This window comes from Canis lupus, chromosome 4 (genome assembly GCF_048164855.1).
Source record: "Canis lupus baileyi chromosome 4, mCanLup2.hap1, whole genome shotgun sequence".
Taxonomy (NCBI): domain Eukaryota; kingdom Metazoa; phylum Chordata; class Mammalia; order Carnivora; family Canidae; genus Canis; species Canis lupus.
Genome location: NC_132841.1, coordinates 14,639,664 through 14,657,606, shown reverse-complemented (window position 1 = coordinate 14,657,606; position 17,943 = coordinate 14,639,664). Strand labels below are relative to the sequence as shown.

The window sequence follows — 17,943 nt, the reverse complement described above, 5'->3', positions numbered from 1 at the left end:
TCCTCCTCTGTCCCCCTCATTCCTCAGAACACCCCATCCATGAGAGTTAGTGATCTTCTAGCCTCTCCCAAGCTTCCCTTCCCCAGGTGTCCTGCAGCACGACCACAGGCCATGTTCCCACTCGCGCACGCTTCCTTCTGCATCTCAGGTCCTGTGCCTTCAGGCCTAACTGCGGGCCCCCGGACAGAGCCCTGCTGTCTCAGCACAGCCATTCCTGTTGTCCCTCCAGACCTGTGGAACTCTGGCTCGAGAGAAGGGAGAAGGCTTTGCCTACTTGGCATTGCCCTTCTCATTTCTTTGCTGTCCCTTTAGGACCAATAGCTTTATTTGCAGAAAATGGGCCAAATACAAGAGCGGTTTAAGGATGGAATAGTCCAAAGCTCTGCTCTAGAGAGTGCAAGGTGGCAGCTGGGGGTAAGGGAGGGGATGGGGGGCCATATCTAGACCCAGGATAGGTTTTGTTTGGCCCACAGTGTTCTTTGAAAGTTGAACTAAACTGCCAACTAAACTCACACAAAAACTCAGATTTCTGACACTTCTCTTGAAAAGTGGAAAGACCTGGCAATATGAAATGGCATTCCCGCCCCGTAATGATCAGCTGGATGGGAGTAGCAATATTTGTATGAGTCACATGTCCCCGGTTCCCTCAAGCATCATATTTTCTCTCAGATGGCCTCATTCCACTTGGTCTTGCCTACCTGGACCGGTGGGCACTCACGCATGTGCACCTGCCCTAGGTCCCCTTCTTCCCTACACAGTAGAAGATGTCATGGAGGAGGTGGCTTTTGAATAGGACCTTGAAAGAGGGATCCCATTATTGCAAGGCCTCACCTCACAGGGGAACATCTCAGTGAATTTGAGACCCCTTTTCTCATAGCGCCTGTGTTTCCTCCACTTGTCAACAGGACAGTGCAATGCATTTGCCATCTGTGTTTTGGAATTGAGACAGCTCAAGTCCCCATTCTGTCTCTGTCATTTACCTGGTGAAGGAATTTAGAAACCTCGACAAGCTGTCTAACCTCTCAGGTTGTCTTCCCGCAAAAATGGAGACAATGCTAGAACCCACCTCGTGGTATTACGGTCGTAAGGAGTAAATAAAAGGTCATGAGTGAAGCCGTAAGCATCTCGTTTGACTATCCCCTTTATTAATGTCATTTTAGTACAGGGCCAGATAGTAAATATATTTGGCTTAGCGCATCATGGTCTCTGTCACAACTACTCAACTCTGCCACCACAGTGTGAAAGCTGCCAAGACCATTTGTCGACAACTGGGAGTGGCTGTGTACCAATAAAACTTTATTTACAAAACAGGCAGCTGGCCATATTTGACCAGTGGGCCTTAGTTTATTGACCCCCTGTTTTCAATATCTCCACAGGTGGCCAATGTAATTCAGCTCTGAAGGTGCTATCTAGGTGTCTCAATGACATCTAGAACAATAGGTGCCTCCGGTATGCATCAGTGGCCATCTCTAACCTGTTTACTGGATTCACCAAGACTAGGCTTAGCCCAGAAATCTTCCTGGAGGGACACTGCTCCCACCTCCACATCTTGGTAAGAAACCTCTTCCCAAGTCCTCATCAGAATCTCTCTGGACTTGAGTTCAAATGTTGTTTCTTCCAAAGCGCTCTCACAGAGCTTCCCAACAAGACCAGGCATGCCTGTCATAGGTCCCTGTATTTTTACTCTGTCACACTGTCCATGCCACACAATGACCTATTGCTTATGACAGTTTGATTAATTACGCACTCTCCACCTGACGGGAAGCTCCATGAAGGCAGGATCTGCCTGGTTTCTTACCTCTGTCTCTCCAGGGCCCTGTGCAGCACACAGATGTTGCTCTTGGGGGGGGCTGGGTTTGAGGCTGAGTTTCCTCTCCTGTTCAATGTGTGAGATACACCACACGCCTGCCTTGGGGTGGGTGGGGGGGATTTAAGGAACCCTTTTAAATGTTTTATTCCTCAAGTGCACAGTATTATTACTGAGTCTTCTGTGTATCTGTCAACCACCAATTTGTCTGCACGTTCCTAGAGAGCAGGATAGAAGCCATATGCTGAACTAATAAATAAAGGACTAAAAGAAACCATATTCATGAAAATTCAAAGAGAGAATTGGTCAGTATATAATGAAAGCCCCATTGTCAGCCCCTCAATATCTTCTAAAGTGAGAGGGGGACAGGAAGCGCTGCACAGACATAGAAAAAAGAAAACTTTAGAAGAAGGAAGTGCGAATGTGGTTCCAAGACCAAAATGTATGGGGACGATTTTCCACCATTTTGGATAAATCAATCAAATTGCTTCTTACTATGAGAGAATGAGTAAGTTCTATGAGAACAGAATTCCTTATCTGTGTGCTAGTCACTGTGTTCACTCATAATATCCCTACTAGAGAGAAATGACACATAGTAGGAATGCAACAAACATTTCTGAATGGAAGAAACCATCCACGAATATCAGATAGTGGCAGAAATGCCAATTCCACCTGCCGTCAAGAATGCCATCTCAGCAAAGCTTTTCTTAAGCCAATATAAATAATACTATCTGAGGGTCCTCCTAGCTTCAGGAAAGAAGATGTTAAAGAGGGGACTGTGAACATGAAGCCTGGTTTCTTCATAATCACTGACCCTTGGGTAAGTATCTTGGCACTAATGTCCGTATTCCCATTAGTGATTTTATACGAGTGATGTCACACAGAGACACCATCTACTGGTATAAGACAGGGCACTAGAATGACCCACCCGGGACACACCCATGCGAAACACTTGCCTAACTTTCCTCAGACTAGAACCTTAAGAGAGCAGCCCATCTTCCCCAAAGCAGCAGACCACTGTGTCTGAGGGCATTGGCTTCTAGGCCTAAGACTGTTCTGGGCCTTTCTGCATCCATTAAATAGAGGGGGCTGGACTTGCTCTCTTGAATATCCTATAAGTCTATTAAAATGTCCATGGCAAATCAGGCCCAGTCTTTTTCTTAGATAACCACTGCAAGTCTTCTTGATCCTCGTTATCAACAAAGCCAAAGGGATGTCCAGCCAGTCACACCTGAAACCAAACATGTCTGTGCAGTCGGCAGACCAGAGGGACCGGCTGCACCTATGGATACGCCAATATTCCAGCCAGGAGAAGGTCTCTGAGAATCTGAGCATGTTCTCAGCAACCTTCTCTGCATCGGAACCCTTCACCCCATGTCAGAGGCCCTCATTCCACAATGCCAATTTCCAACCAGAATATCGCCAAGGTCAGGTTTTCACAGAAGAAAAACAACCAAACCTGTCCTGTCGTGGAGGGAAGTCAGAGAACAAGGCAATGAGCAAGAACGTTTTTATACTCTGGTATAATACCTGGATAGTTTCTTTTTTTCCAGTGGTACCCGGAGCTGAGCTCAAACCAGAGGACGGCAAGCAGAGCTTGGACCAAAGGGAAGACAGTACTCCCTCACAATGATTTCCACCTCCATGTTCCACAGGAGGCTTGGGGAAGGCCCACAGACAAGTAACGGGTGATACCCCGGCCTGTAGCATGTAAGGCTTCCCCATGGGGGAGGGGGGTGTCAAAACAAAACAAACCAAAACCCACACATGCAGAGCCGTATATACATACACGCACACTTTATAATGTATGTATTTATACATATTTTAAAAACACTCCTCCCTTAAGAAAAATACACAGAATTAGCAAGTTTAAATTATTTGCACTTAGTTCTTTGTCTCCAGTTATACTGTGTTCTTTTGTGCTGGTAAAACAACATGTGCTTTAATTAGCAAATATCTGTAAATAATTTACTTGCTTTTCAAATACAACAGAACAATGGGGTCAATTTTCACATACATTTACCCAGCATGCATCCTACGTCTTAAGCCAGACTCTCCCATTGTTCGATAACTATATCAAGCTGTCCAGCTCTTGCTACCTCCTCGGTGGAGGGTGGGTGTAGATAGGGGGCCAGAAACCCAAGTTTTGGGAGCCACATCCCATTTTGCAAGACCCCAGAAGGCAAGAATATAGCATTGTCCAGCCCCGGTTAGAACAAACTCTTAATGATCTCTAACCCTGGAACCTTCTGCAAGGAACGTGGGACTGTGCCAAAGGCAAAGGGCATTTCATGGCTGCGGGATGCAGGTGCTGTGCTGCCCCGCTGTCCCGGACACCCCCTCCCCCAACAGCTTCAGCCCAAAAACATAAGGTGCGATGTCTGAGGCCTACGAATCACGGAGCCCCGTCTAGGCTCTGCAGGGTTAAGGCCGGGCCTCGCAATGCAGTGCAAAGAAAGATGTTAAATCAAATGAGAATGACTGCTCCAGGACTGGAGGCACTATTATTTTGAATAAGATTGAAAAGGCCAGAAAAAGCAATTCAAAAACATTTCAATTATGTATTTCCCAGAACTACATCTTTGAGCAACTAATGCAAATGTTACCACCACAATAAAACTTCTTCCCACATAAAAGCATATAAAACAGGTTGCACAGCATATACTTTATATATCATGTGCATATTTTTGACTATTAATAAAAAATTCAAAATCTATGTATGCTTTACTCTCCTAAGCAATACAGTAATTATGATTAAAGGACAGGCAGCACAAAAAGAGCCAATTTATCTTACTCGTGCTCAGGAATACTATTGTGTAACTAAGCAACTAAAGACAAAATATGGTCTAATTAATTCACTCCTATGCTTATTTAAAAGACACAATTAGAACATTTTTATTTTCCAGCCTGCACAGTAGCTCAACATGCTTGAGGGTGTAGAAAGCAAAGCCTATTATTCTCAAAGACAAGAGTTTAATGTTTAGTGCCACCGATCAGGCTTGGAACTCAGCTCCGGGGAGGAGGGGGTGTGTTACCCAGCCTGGGTGTGCTTGGAGTCACGAGAAGGAAAGGTATGGTAAGGGGGAAAGACGTTTCTGGGGCCACTGGATTGAACAGTAATGCACGGCCTCTCCCTGCTGCGTTCCTCGCCGTGGCACAGGGGTGGGACAGAGCTGTGAACTTCATGGTCACTCGTGCAAGGACACACGCCACTGTGCGTCTCTTTATACAGCCGCAAAGATTCTAGAGAAAATTCATGTAATTAAACCACACGTCCTCGTCTAGTGTGATAAATGTCAAATATCCATCTTTGACACTGCTAACAGTGCATCTGATTTTAAAAGCGGAATTAATTTACCCAAGTGTGTGCTGGAGACTGATGCCATTAGCATGATTCTAAAGCATCCTTTCAGCAATAATCATCATCTGCATGTCAGAAATGTGTTGTCGATACGGACGTTCTCAGTCCAGGATGTGAGCCATGCTCTCTGAAGGCCAAGGCCTGGGTTCTAATCTCCCGCAAGCCGGCAGAGATCACGGCGTGGCTGGAAAAAGCCATCCGTGCCTGTGCGAGGGCACTGGAGCAGAGTTTTCAAGAAATGCAGGAAATCTGAGACCACATTTCTGGGAGGCGGATGAATCTTTAAGCCAACAACCGATAAATTTGTTCTAAATTTCTTTAAAAGCCAAACCAACGGGTAATCACTAGCTACGGTATTATTCTGAGTGGAGGATGGCAAATATCCAACTACCCTGGCTATAAAAAATGACAAGCAAATGCATTTGATTCGAGCAATTATATTCTGGATATTGGTTAAAACTAGACTTTGATAAATGAGCTTGAGTCATGTATCACTAGATGCCACTAGGAACAATGGTACACTTTATTAATAATTAATAACGAAGTATTTACATGTATGGACTCGTGTACTTCATAAAAATAACATTTCCTAGTAGGTGCCTGACACTCTAAATGTCAAGGGAGGTTTTAATTGCTTACAATCTTGACTCACTATCAAACACTGGCCTAGTTAAGACCATCGGCCCGAGCAGCATGCTGGCTCACAGGAACTGCCAACCACACTCAGGTGAGGAGGAGTGATTGTTCCCTCGATAGCCGGGGTCTGGTCAGACTGCCACCCCGCAGCCCCAACTTTTTATGAGCTGAAGGCTGAAGATGGGATAAGTACTCAAACGTGGGGATGCTGTCTCTAGACTCATCATCACTCTCAAATATGCACCAATTTCTCTGGTGAGTACTCTTCAAGAAAACCCTTTACACTTTTTTCACATCTTTGGTGTGCAACAACTGTGGATTTTAGAAGAGAAAGAAAATGGGTGAGGTGGGGTGTGCTGGAGCCAGCCCACATGTGAGTGACTACTCGGTCGTAGGTCCTCTGCCAGGAAGAAACCGGGCTGACCTTACGGAAAGCAGGCTGTGGGAAAAAACGTTTTAGATGACTGATGTCATTCAGTCATTCAAGAAATACTTAGTGACCAGTGCTGAATACTTTGGGGGGCCCAGCGGTGAGTAAGGCACAGCCCTCCATTCCGGAGAACAGCAGCAGGCTGGGGAGGAGGGGGAGGGGAGGGACAGGCAAAGGAACAGAACACAGATAACCATCACAGAAAGCACATGTGCAGAGTACAGGGGAGGGTAAAACCAACCACAGCCCTGGAAGAGCCCTGAAGGCAGGATTCTTGTCTATCTCGTTCACTACTGTATCCCTAGGGCCCAGAACAGGCTCTGTAGGTGCTCTATAAATGCGCACTGAGTGACAGAGGCTTCAAAGATAAAGACAATACTTTCCAGTTTTCAGAAAGAATCAGGAAAGTCTATAAATAGTGACTTTGGTTAATCTCCACTTGAACCAAGGAGTATAGAAAGAGCGTGACGGCTTTTCTGTGACCAATGTCTGTCCATGGGAGTAAACGATGAGCACTTTGAGGGCTGAGGCCATTCTCCTTCATCTCTGTAGCCTGTCGTCCAGCACACAGTAGGCCTTCAATCAATATCTGCGGAGCTGAATAAATGCTTTTTCCAAACTCATGACAGTAGCGAGCCTTCCTTTGAACACACATCACATTTATTGTCAGCACAATTCACCAACGTGTTATATAACGTTCTTATGTTGTTTTTACATTTTTAAAAACGTGTTGATCTCATCTCTCTATGAAGATTGATAAGCTTCTTGAGAAACAGGGTCACACCATGAACTGTTTTACATTCATCTCTGTACCTAGCAGAGCTCTGAGTACATGGTTAGCACTCAACAAGTAGTTTTTGATTAACTCAAGATAGAGGATACCAACATTTGCTGGAGTTAGGATGTGAACCACACAAAATATAACTCAGTACATATTCTACTGATTCTCAAATTTTAACATCATTAGAATCAATGCTGAAACAGATTTGTTTATGTACATATTTTTGACAGATATTGTTAAATTATTTCTTAGTATTACTGGGCCTTCCTCCAACCCATGTAAGAAAGAGAAAAAAAAAAGTACACAATCCCGTTCCCTATATGATCAACTTCATAGGCCAGGGGTCAGCAAACGCTTTTGTAAAGGGCCAAACAGTAAATAATTTCCACTGTGCAGGCCATATGGTCGCTGTCACAACTACTCAACTCAGCCCCTGTAACCTGAGAGCAGCTATAAACAATACGTAAACAAAGGAGTTTGACCGTGTTCCAATAAAACTTTACAAAAACAGAGGTCCAGATTTGGCCCTTAGGCCTGAGCTCACTGATGCCTGTCACCGTCCTCTAAATTCTCTCCAGAGAGCTCATGAGTTCTCACCCTAGTTCTGAAGGGCCAACCAGTTAGAGCAAAGTTACTCCTTCTCCATGTGGAAGGTCATTACTAAAACTACCAAAAACTGCTGTAACTGCATCCCCCATTTGCTGAGCTCTTGTGTAGGAAGCGCTATGCTAGGTGGCAGGCCCTTTTCGCTTGTTTCTAATTCTCTTGACAAAGTAGAGATCATTATTAGATCCATTTTACAGACGGAAAAACTCAGGCTCAGAAAAGCTAAAGAAATTGTCCAAGGCCAGTGAGGTCACTGAAGAGGGCTCAGAAATTTTTAAAAAAGTCAGCTCATCGATACTGGCCAGAGACTGAGTGGCCAGCCACTCATCCACAGCCACAACAGAGTCAGCGCAGCACCTCCTAGATCTTAGAACGTGTCTGATGAACCTGAGATGTGATCCAGTCAGGCAATCTTTTAAACAAATCCTGCCGATCCAGAGGACAACATATTTTCATACTGAAATGTAAATCTTCAGGGAGCTTTTTATTTTGGTGACATAACTAAACCCATCATCTGGATGAAAGCCAACCCGATTTTGGGAGACCTGTATTGGCTAATTTGTCCTAGCAAACTCACCTATATGCTGTCCTCTCATAGAGAAAACCTTTCTTTAGGAAAGGCAGTGGTCGTGGTCTCAAACATCGATGAGAACGACAATACGAATATTAACGATAATAACAATGAGTCAACCACTATTGAAGAATCTACTATGTGCCGATCTCAGTTGTGAGCACGTTACATGTATCAACTCATTTAATCCTGAAGGCAATCCTAGGGAGCAGGTACTATATTTCCATTTTATAGATTAGAAAAGTGAGGCGATGTTTAAAATGCAGGATCCTGGGCCCCAATTCCAGAGATTCCAATCGAGTTAGTTTCAACGGGGGTCTGGAATATGAGTTTTTGACCATTTTTAACCAGATAAGTAACCACTTGTAGAAATCCTGACTACATGCTAGAATCTGAAGTGCCCAGTGTGCTTGATCTTGACTTACTGACATCATTAGCTTACTCATCCACATGCACAGTTGCGGGTGACCAGTAAAGCTTCTTGTAGAATCCAGCCCACGGCCAGGCTGAAATCCAAGCCTGCACATCCACGTCTTTTAAGAGGGTATATTGCCAATAGATTAAGCGCTTGGCAATTTGAAAATGAATGTAATCAGAAGTTACCCAGTAACAGAACCAATTACCCGCCTACTTTGCCAGTAGTGGCTGAATGTGGCAATTGTGGGTAATTACTAAAGACACTTAACTCCTTGTAGATGGCCCTGCTATTCACTTGCATGGTAATTTAAGACAGTATCATGATTAGGCCTGGGAACCTCTACACAGGCATAAAAGTAATCCTGCTTATTGTTTATAAATTAAGAATTTCTAGAATAAAGGCCTCCACAATCATCACTCTTTTCTACTTATTTAAGGACTGCGCCGTATTTGAAGTACTTTTGCCCATACAGTGCCTCTTGATATTCACAACAACCCACAGTAAGCCTTACTATTGTCCCCATTTTGCTGCTGAGGAAACTGAGGCTCAGAGTGTTCATCCTGGTTCAAGGTCAAACAAATACTAAGCTGCAGAATCAATATGTGACTCCTTCCGGACTGCTCTTCCTCAACGCCAGCTGCCAGCGCTGGAAGTATGCAAAGGCGGCAGTAAGTCATTATCACAATTATTATTACTAATAATACATTGTTAATGATTATTAATAATGGTATTAAAACACAACTGTTCTTGGTAGATACCACTAGCTCGAATTTGCTGAACTTTATAGAAGACGAATGGTTCTGCTACCCAAAATCTGGTGACCTTTGGCAAAATGGATTGACTAGTCATGATTCTAAAATGAACAAGGAGCTGCCCACATTAGTGCACACTTCTAGAATATAATATGATGTGTTAAAACTCTGGTGCCAGGGGTAGGATTCAGTGGGAAAATAAACTAACCCTAAAGCTTAGGAAGGCCTAGGTTCTAGCCTGGTGACCTTTGACAAACCATATAATTTCTCTAAGCCTCTGTCTCCATCTGTAAAATGGCATGCAAAGTCCTGCCTTATCCAGCCTCATACAATTACTGCAAGGATCAATAAAGCATTCCCCAAAAAGGCCCTCCGCAGATCATAGCACACCACACAGGGACGCTATTTCTAATCTTGCACAATGATAATTTTCCTGCTTTTGGAACTGACGTCTTTACATTTCAAGAGATCATAAATAGAATGGTTCTCTTAAACCAAAAAAGCATACCGAGTCCTGGCTGTCCTTTGGAAATGGATGCTGATGTCAGCTCAATCAAGAAATTATTAACCTCCATTTGGTTACTTAAAATAAACTGTACTGGCTGATTAAATGTGCTGAACATTTTCTCCAAGTAACAGTGCACATCACCAAGAAACCTTTCTCTTTCAGTTACACTTTGCAAATGGCTAAATGCATCATTCAAAACTATTTAAAATCAATAACAAAAATCATTTCGCTGTATATAAACAAGTTAATGGAGTAAGTGAAAACAAAGCAAATTTCTTAACGAGAGGACCCTGTTGCCCCCTCTAGGTGCCTGCAGTAAATGCTGGTTTCTGTAGGCTCTCCTCCAGAGAAGACTGCTGCTGCTATTCAGCTAATGAATGACTAACTTAGGCCAGGGGGGAAATGACATCACCAGGGTGGAAAACCGATCTGCATTGGGAAACTTTCTACCTGCTTTACATTTGTCATAATTATTTTGCACAATGCAGCCTGCATTTGCATAATTTTGAGGCGTGTCATTATCTCAATTGAAAATTGTTTTAATATGGCTGAATAATTCACAATGACATCAGCCAAAGTCCTAATGAAATATACAAGTATAATCATACAGCTAATTACCAGCCGTGTTAGCATTAAAAAACAAATCATGCATAATATTAGACGATGTATATGCAGCTGAGGATTATAAATAGAGCCATCTCCCTCCCCAAACCCCCTAGAGTTTACTTTTAAATGGCAAGATTAATTTTCGGAGGTATGGCTCATATAGCAGTGACGAAATGTACAGATCATTACAACGGCTCGCTTTCATTTCCCCTTAATGAACAATTTTTTTTAATTCGTGTATTTAAAAATACTGTGTACTATTCATTATCAGCAGTTCTAACAGATGCAACCTTAGGCTAATACTGCTTTTATTCTTAAATCAGAATTCAGTATTTAATTACGCCAACAGAAATTAAAACTGGACCAAGTGGGGTCAAATTCGGGGTCTTTAAAAATATTTCAATTTCAATTAAAAAGAGAGGGGGGGAGAGAGAGAGAGAGAGAGAAAGGGCGAGTGACCACAAAAATATCTCATAAAACACTGAATAATTTCCTTCTGGGTTTAGTCAGAAGTCTATTAGGCACCAGCTCTTTTCTGGATATTTAATCCTTCCCTTTTCCAGATCACAGGCCATGTTGAAGTAATAAATTTGAAAAGCAAATAATAAGAAATCAGGAGGGGGAGGGGAAGAAGACAGCTGCGCAGGAAAGTTGGGTCGGGGGAGGGGGCCCGAGCTAGACCTCAGGAGGGGGAAAGAGCTCAACCTGTTGGTAGGTTGCAGGATTTTTCACAGTATTTCCAAACAACACCTTTGCAAAATTGCAGGCAGACGTCGGAAAGTAGGAACGTTTAAAACCCAGAGCTGGCGGGGGAGGGCGCGCGGGGCGGGGGGGCGCGGGGGGAGGGCGCGCGGGGCGGGGGGGCGCGGAGGGGCGCGGAGGGGGGGGACGTTCGGGGAGGAGGGCGGGGCTTATTTCCGAGGAGGCAGATCCGAGGGCGAAGGTTTTGACGAACTCCAGTAATTAACCGGCATAGACCACTGATGGGTAATTCGATCCGGGGAGAGGGAGTGAAAGGGCGATGCCAAAAGTACAATCAACTCCATCAGACCAAGCAATTCTGGAAGGACTGGCAGGCAGCTCCACGCTCCGGGATGAGTTAAGCGGGGAACCATTCATTTAACAAAAAGATCCGTACGGCTCCCTCGAAAGCTCGAGGGCCTGGCACGAAGCTAGCTGCGCTCGGAAGTCTCCGTTTGATCCCCCTGCTCGCGCCCGGGCAACACAAAGCCTTGCCAGGCGGCCGCGCGCCCGCCCTCCCCGCCGCACCGAGGGCACAGCCTCCCCCCACAGCCCCCGGTGGGCGCCGCGGCGCGGGGCTCGGCCGGCTGACCCGGGAGCCCGCAGAGCTGCGGCCACACGCCAGATGACAGGGCCGGAGGGAGGCGGCCGCCGGCGCCCGGTGACAGCGGCTCACCTCGGGCGTCCTCCCGGGAGCGCGGCTGGCGCCCCCGCGGCCGCCCAGGAACGTGCCGGCGCGGCCCGGGCCCTCCCCCGAGCGACCCGCGGGGCCGGGGCCCGAGCACACGCCCCCCCGCCCGCCGCCCGCCCGCGCCCCGCGCCCCGCGCCCCGCGCCCCGCGCCCCGGACCCCGCGCTGGAAGGCGTCCCCTCGGCGTGGAGTAACTGAGACCCAGAACATCAAATGGCTTGTCCGAGGGGGAGGGGGTGGGGGCGAGAGATAGTTGTTAATGCTTAACGTGTTTGTGCCGGTTACACGACCGCTTTGAAATCCGCCCGGGCAGATCTGCAAGTTATTTGAATGTATTATTCCAGTACCTGTCATTTATCACTTTATTCAACACGTCTTTGCCAACTCAATAGCTTTTGATCTCACTCTGCCTCCATTTCGTAATTTCCGCCCTCTTAAACATATCAAATACTTACTTTAAAAAAGAAAAAAAAAAAAGTGAACCATATCGAAACCCACCGAAAGAAATCCACCCAGCCCCGACCCAGCCAGACGCGAAGGTAAAAATCTTAAAAGGCAAAAAAAAAAAAAAAAAAAAAAAAAAAAATTATATATATATATATATATATATATATATATATAAAGCATGTGATGTTCAAGCGGCAGGAGCAAGAGAGCGAACGATCTCTCTCGCGCTCTCTCTTACACACACACACACACACACACACACACACATCCTTGAACAAAACCCTTCTCGAACAAGTTATTTGATCTTGACTAAAATCAGCAGTTGGATCCTCTTTGTAAAGCTGACAGCCAAACTCTGACAATGGCAAAATACTCGAGCCCCAGCTAGTGGCGCTACCCCTTTAAAAAAGGAGTCGATCCTGCTCGCCTGCAGAAGTGAATACAGTATTTTCAAGCTTGCCCTGTAATAAGCATTACTGGTGTTGGGGGGGGGGGGGGATAATAAAGAAAGAAGAGAGGGAGATATAAGTTTACCACCTCGCCGTGGTCGCTATTTCTGCCCTGGGGAGTGTCTTCTGGGAGGAAATAAAGTTTAGAGCTGGATAAAAGTTGCCGGCTGGTCCTCTCTTCCCACAACAGCTGGAGCTCCGCTATGCAAATCGGATCCTTTGGCGTACATCTTACAAAGAAAAAGTCGCCAAGGGACAAAATTCTTGGTTTGCCTTCAAGGTGGAATTGAAAAGCCTTGTAGAAAATGTAAGGTCCGTGCAAGCCACACGGTGAGCCGACCCACTGCAGGGGAAAAAAAGCACCAAATAAATAACGTAGCCATCAGAGCACAAACATCTATTCCCAGACACATTTACACACAGACATCCACACTCTTAATACAGAAGAGCCAACAGATATAAAGCTGGGTGGAAAAATAATAGAGCCCACAATTTTTCTGCCTCCCTTTAAAAAAAAAAAAAAAAAAACTCCGGGCACCCCCACCGCCACCTCTCCCTACTTCTCCATCTGAGGCGGTAAAATTACATTATGTATGTATGATCAGTGCAGGGATTTTTTTAAACAATAAAAATGATTTGGGGGGATGCAGAGGGTAAAAGTTTGGTGAAAAGTTTGTGGGGGGTGTGGGTGGGTGCAGAGGTGTGGGTGAGCTGGGGGGCTGGGGGGTGCCGGGGGGTGCCGGGATCGGAGGAGCGGAGGAGAGCGAAATACCTGGAGTGAGTTGGGCTCCATCTCGACGTTCTGAATTGATTGAACTCAACATTCTCTCCAAACTTGTTGGCTTGAATGGATTGCATCAGGTCCTGGCAGGGAAAAACATTCTCTGCCTTCAGCTGGCGTAATGTCTCAATATAAAACTGAGCTCTTGCCTCCCCTTCGGCACCAAAATGATTGAAAATATGTCCTAATATTTCTCTGACGACTCAATTTTCAGCTCCTGTCAAAACTGTGTCGGTTTCCTTCCAAATGTGGGATGATCAAATTCATAATCGGAAGAAAGGTTCCGTCCGATCTCGGCGGGAAGCGGATGGATCAAGGCAAAAACCAGATAGGAAGACTTGTAAAAATAAAATCCACCCTAAAACTGTGTGAAGATGAGATCTCCCTCTTCCCAATCTCCCTTGTCTAGGGGTGTCGTCTAATGAGATTTTTGGAGGAGGCGAGAGCTAGCGAGCTCCGCTGTGCATCTGACAGGACCTGCTTGTATATGTCTAATATAAAGAACATTTCCTGCAGAGATTCCGGGGCGCTGCTCCTCTTTCTAATGCTCCTTAGCAGATTTGCTGTTATTAGACATGTAGATTTGTTTGATAGTTAAATTACGCTTCCTCACTGCCATGTTTTCGAGAACTAATCTGTTAAATTATCTTTTGATGCCTATTTACATGGAAGGGAAAAGTGGGTTATCGATTATATAAACATATAAATATTAATGCATTTGTTCGCTTCGCAAAAAAAATACTCAGCAAAAAAAAAAAAAAAAAAAAACCCAGAAAGACAAGTGAGCAGTGCACACACATCTCAGGATTTTGCAAACAATATTGAACGGACAGTGACTGCATTTAGGGACTGGAACAATAAACGATGCATGATAAATCAATAAATGCGAGCAGCGAGTCTGCTCGGAATATGAATTCAGGCTCCCGGTTCTGCGTGTGCATTCTTTAATTTTGAAGTATATACACTAGTACGTGTTTACAATGCTGATGGACGCCAAGGGCGCTCTCAAATGATAATGTGTTTATATAACCCAGCGCTACAGGAATAATATACCGACTCCTACCCCACCCCCACCCCCTCCCCCGCCAAAAAAAAAAAAAAAAAAAAGGGAGGGGAGCTTCCTCATAATAGTTTGAAACTGCAAAAAATCCATTTGCAAACTAGTTAAATACAACCAGAAATTAAGCTGTTGAAAACCGGGGGCACGAACCGTAAGACAATAAAGGTTTTAAATGTGTATATTTATTGTTCCGGAGCCCTGGAGCATTGCGAGGTTTGCATGCACGGCTATTATGCAAACACAGAGAAACTTAAGAGCGACAGAACAAGGAACAGGCAGAGACTGCAAAGCCCTCGCTCGCCCCGACCCAGCTGCCCGTCCTCCGCCAGGCTAGATTGCATTTTCGCAGTGTTGATGTAAAATGGTGTACTCGCTTCCCCCACGCTCCCCACCCCCTTCCCCGTTCTCCTCCCACTCCTTCCAGCACCTCCCGCCCCCCCCCCCCCGCCCCGATCTTATTATATTGGCACCAATCTTTCTAAAGTGGGTCTGGCATGCTAAAAAAGTAAACATGTACTATATGGGGAATAAGGTCTGTATAGTATGACAGTTGAAACTTGATCTGTGATAAAATTACAGGATGTTGAAATTACTAGTAAGCTATTTTTAACGCTTTCGCAACGTTTCACCTCTAGTCACAGCATCTAGTTGAAACAGGATTACTTTAATGAAAATTATATTCACATGGCTGAAGTTAATACACCCGGCAGAGCACAAATGCCTCATATTCAGTGACTTGAGGTGGAAAGACCCTCTGTGTGTATTTTTTATGCCTTTTCATAACGTCTGCGTCCGCTGCAGTAAGAATTAGGGCACTTAACATTATCTAAACCACATTTTTGATTCAGAACATGGGGAAGTAATAAAAGGCAAGATCTATCTCGTTTCTATACACACAGAGATAAACGAAAGAAAATGGCAGATCCTCCAATTACAATAAGTAATAAAAGCTCATGCCAAAGAGCCGGTATTCTTAAAGATGAAAACTATTTTAATAATTTAAAGTAATATCACAACTCCGCACAATGAAGGAGGACAATGTAACAATTCACAGTCTCCCATCTTTGCATTAGCCAAATTATGACCTGCACATCACTCTTTAATTATCTTCCTTGAAATTTCATCTGATCTTTCTATTTTATAAACATGGGTTACAAAGAGAAATTACAGCTCTCCCCTGCTTTCTCTCTCTCTCTCTTTAACTTTAGGATGCATACTGCAGACGTTTGATTAGAATAACCCATTTTGTTCATTTTTTTACATATGAATGGACTTGACTGAAGGGCATTTTAAGTTTTGTTTTTTTTTTTAAATACAGGAGAGATGCCTAAGGCTTCAGTTAGTCTCTATCCTGTTAGCGTAAATATATACATCCAGTTCAAGACATCCTATATTTAAAAACTTGAGTTGCAGTATTTTGACAAGATCATATTTGAGATCGACTCTGAGTCAGTTTCCTGTATGACCAATGCAGCAGCATTTATGCAGGAAACCTCAACAGTATGCCTGAGGGTATCCCTGGATTGTATATTAAATCTCTCTCTTAAAAAATACACAGCTCTTTAGAGCATCTAAGCAACTTCTGCTGGTTTTGGTGCTCTAAGTCTTTAAGTGTCTGTGAGGGACTTCATCTAATTAGAAACCCTGTTTCTATGTCTCTTCAAGGTAGGCGCTGAACTAGGCTGCATGCTGCGTAATCTCTCTTCTCGTAAACTCCCGATAAGGTTTTTCAGATGTTAACAATTGCAGGGATCTAGGTCCGAATATTTTTGAATATCTGCAGTCTTGTAATCAGATGAATGTTAAATTTCAAAACTGTATCACTGGAGTATCTTCCCTCTTTTTTACAGCACCACCACTACCACCCCCACGAACATAATAAAATCTAATAAATCAAACCCCTGGTCCAATCCTGTAAATGGCGCTTAAAATCACAGATCACAGTGGTGTGTGTTTACAAAAAAGAAAAAAAATCAAAACAAAAACAACAAAAACCAAAAAATATCCTCTGTTTTACCTCTTTAATATGATGCTTGATAGGCACCTGTAAATTATCTGTGTAGCAACTATCCATACAAAGAAAGTTTCAATTAAGATAAGGAGATTGTATTGAAACAGTTCTTTGAAGTAATGTAGTTAATAGCCTGTTTGATTTCTGCTTGTGAGAGAGTAATAACGTGGATTCAAGGCTCCATCAATCACAGAGCAGATGTAAGACTTGAGACACCGACACCCAGGGGAATAGAGGCAAACTCCTGCAGTGCAGGGTCCTTGGGCTAATGTAAAGTAAATACTCATAAACAGATTGAATGTTGTAAGAAGACAATCCATTCAGGACAGTTATAATCATGAAAGCAACTGCTTTATTTATCTATTAAAAAAGCTTGTAGCTGGGACTCACTGTGTATAAAAGAGGAGTGGGAAAGAAAGCAGTATATGTTTATATGACCCCCTATTTCTGGGTTCTTTCTTATACTATACTATACCCACACATCTATATTCTTGCTGCTTTACTAGCCCCCCCCCCCAATCCAACTCTGTTTTCTTTGGTTTATTTAAGAGGTAAAAAAAAAAAAAATTTTTTTTTAAATCTCACCCCCTCAAGGGGGTGGGGGCAGCAGTAGACACATTTTTTCAGTGCCTGTGAATCGTTTCATAAAGGATCAGGAGGATTAAGTTAGTTGCAAAAACCAGCAGTGACATAATTAGGCAGCTTGGGCTATAATAAACAGGATCATAAAAAAAAAAAAAAGTACAGTTTGAAGAAAGAAGGCAACCATTTCGAAAATTCAACCCTCTCCGCGCACCTCTGGGCCTCCCCCTCCCCCAAATTGCAAAAGACAACTGAAGCATTTTTGACCTTGGCTACAATAATACTTCATGTTTTAGCACTTTAGTCAGCATTTTATCTACTAATTGCTACACACTACCGCATGTGGCTCGAATCTGCCACTGCAGCTTTCTTTCACTGGTGAGCGAATTGCTTGATAAAGACTGGGAATTCAACCTGGCTGTTTCCTTTCCAGCTCCCCCTCGGCTGCCCCCTCCTTTTTTCCTTTCCTCTTCCAGCTAGAAGCCGCTAATTTTTTGCAGAAAATACCGCCCGGATCAGAACAGGGACGGTGAATGGTTCCCTAATCTCCTTCCACCGGCTCAACTCGGGGCCACTTGGGCGATCCCGAGGCAGAGGGAGGAGATGAAGGGGGGCGGGGAGGAAAGAGTGGGGGCGACGCCGGGGGAGGGTGGGTCCCGGCCTGCTGGTGGCCCTGATGCTGGGTGATTCTGCAGCCCCGGTCCCT

At 44.4% G+C, this 17,943-nt stretch overlaps 1 protein-coding gene across 1 annotated transcript in view; it reads right to left on the bottom strand.

The window, feature by feature from the left end:
• Positions 1-14,012, bottom strand: part of ARID5B (AT-rich interaction domain 5B) — a 178,514-nt gene extending 164,502 nt beyond the window's left edge. The window contains exons 1-2 of the mRNA XM_072823215.1: positions 13,576-14,012; positions 12,892-13,146 (exon numbers count right to left, since the gene is read on the bottom strand). Of these exons, the coding sequence (XP_072679316.1) occupies positions 12,892-13,146; positions 13,576-13,596 (276 nt within the window). The 5' untranslated portion in view covers positions 13,597-14,012. The remainder of the gene's footprint in view (positions 1-12,891; positions 13,147-13,575) is intronic.
• Between the last annotated feature and the right edge of the window lie 3,931 nt (positions 14,013-17,943).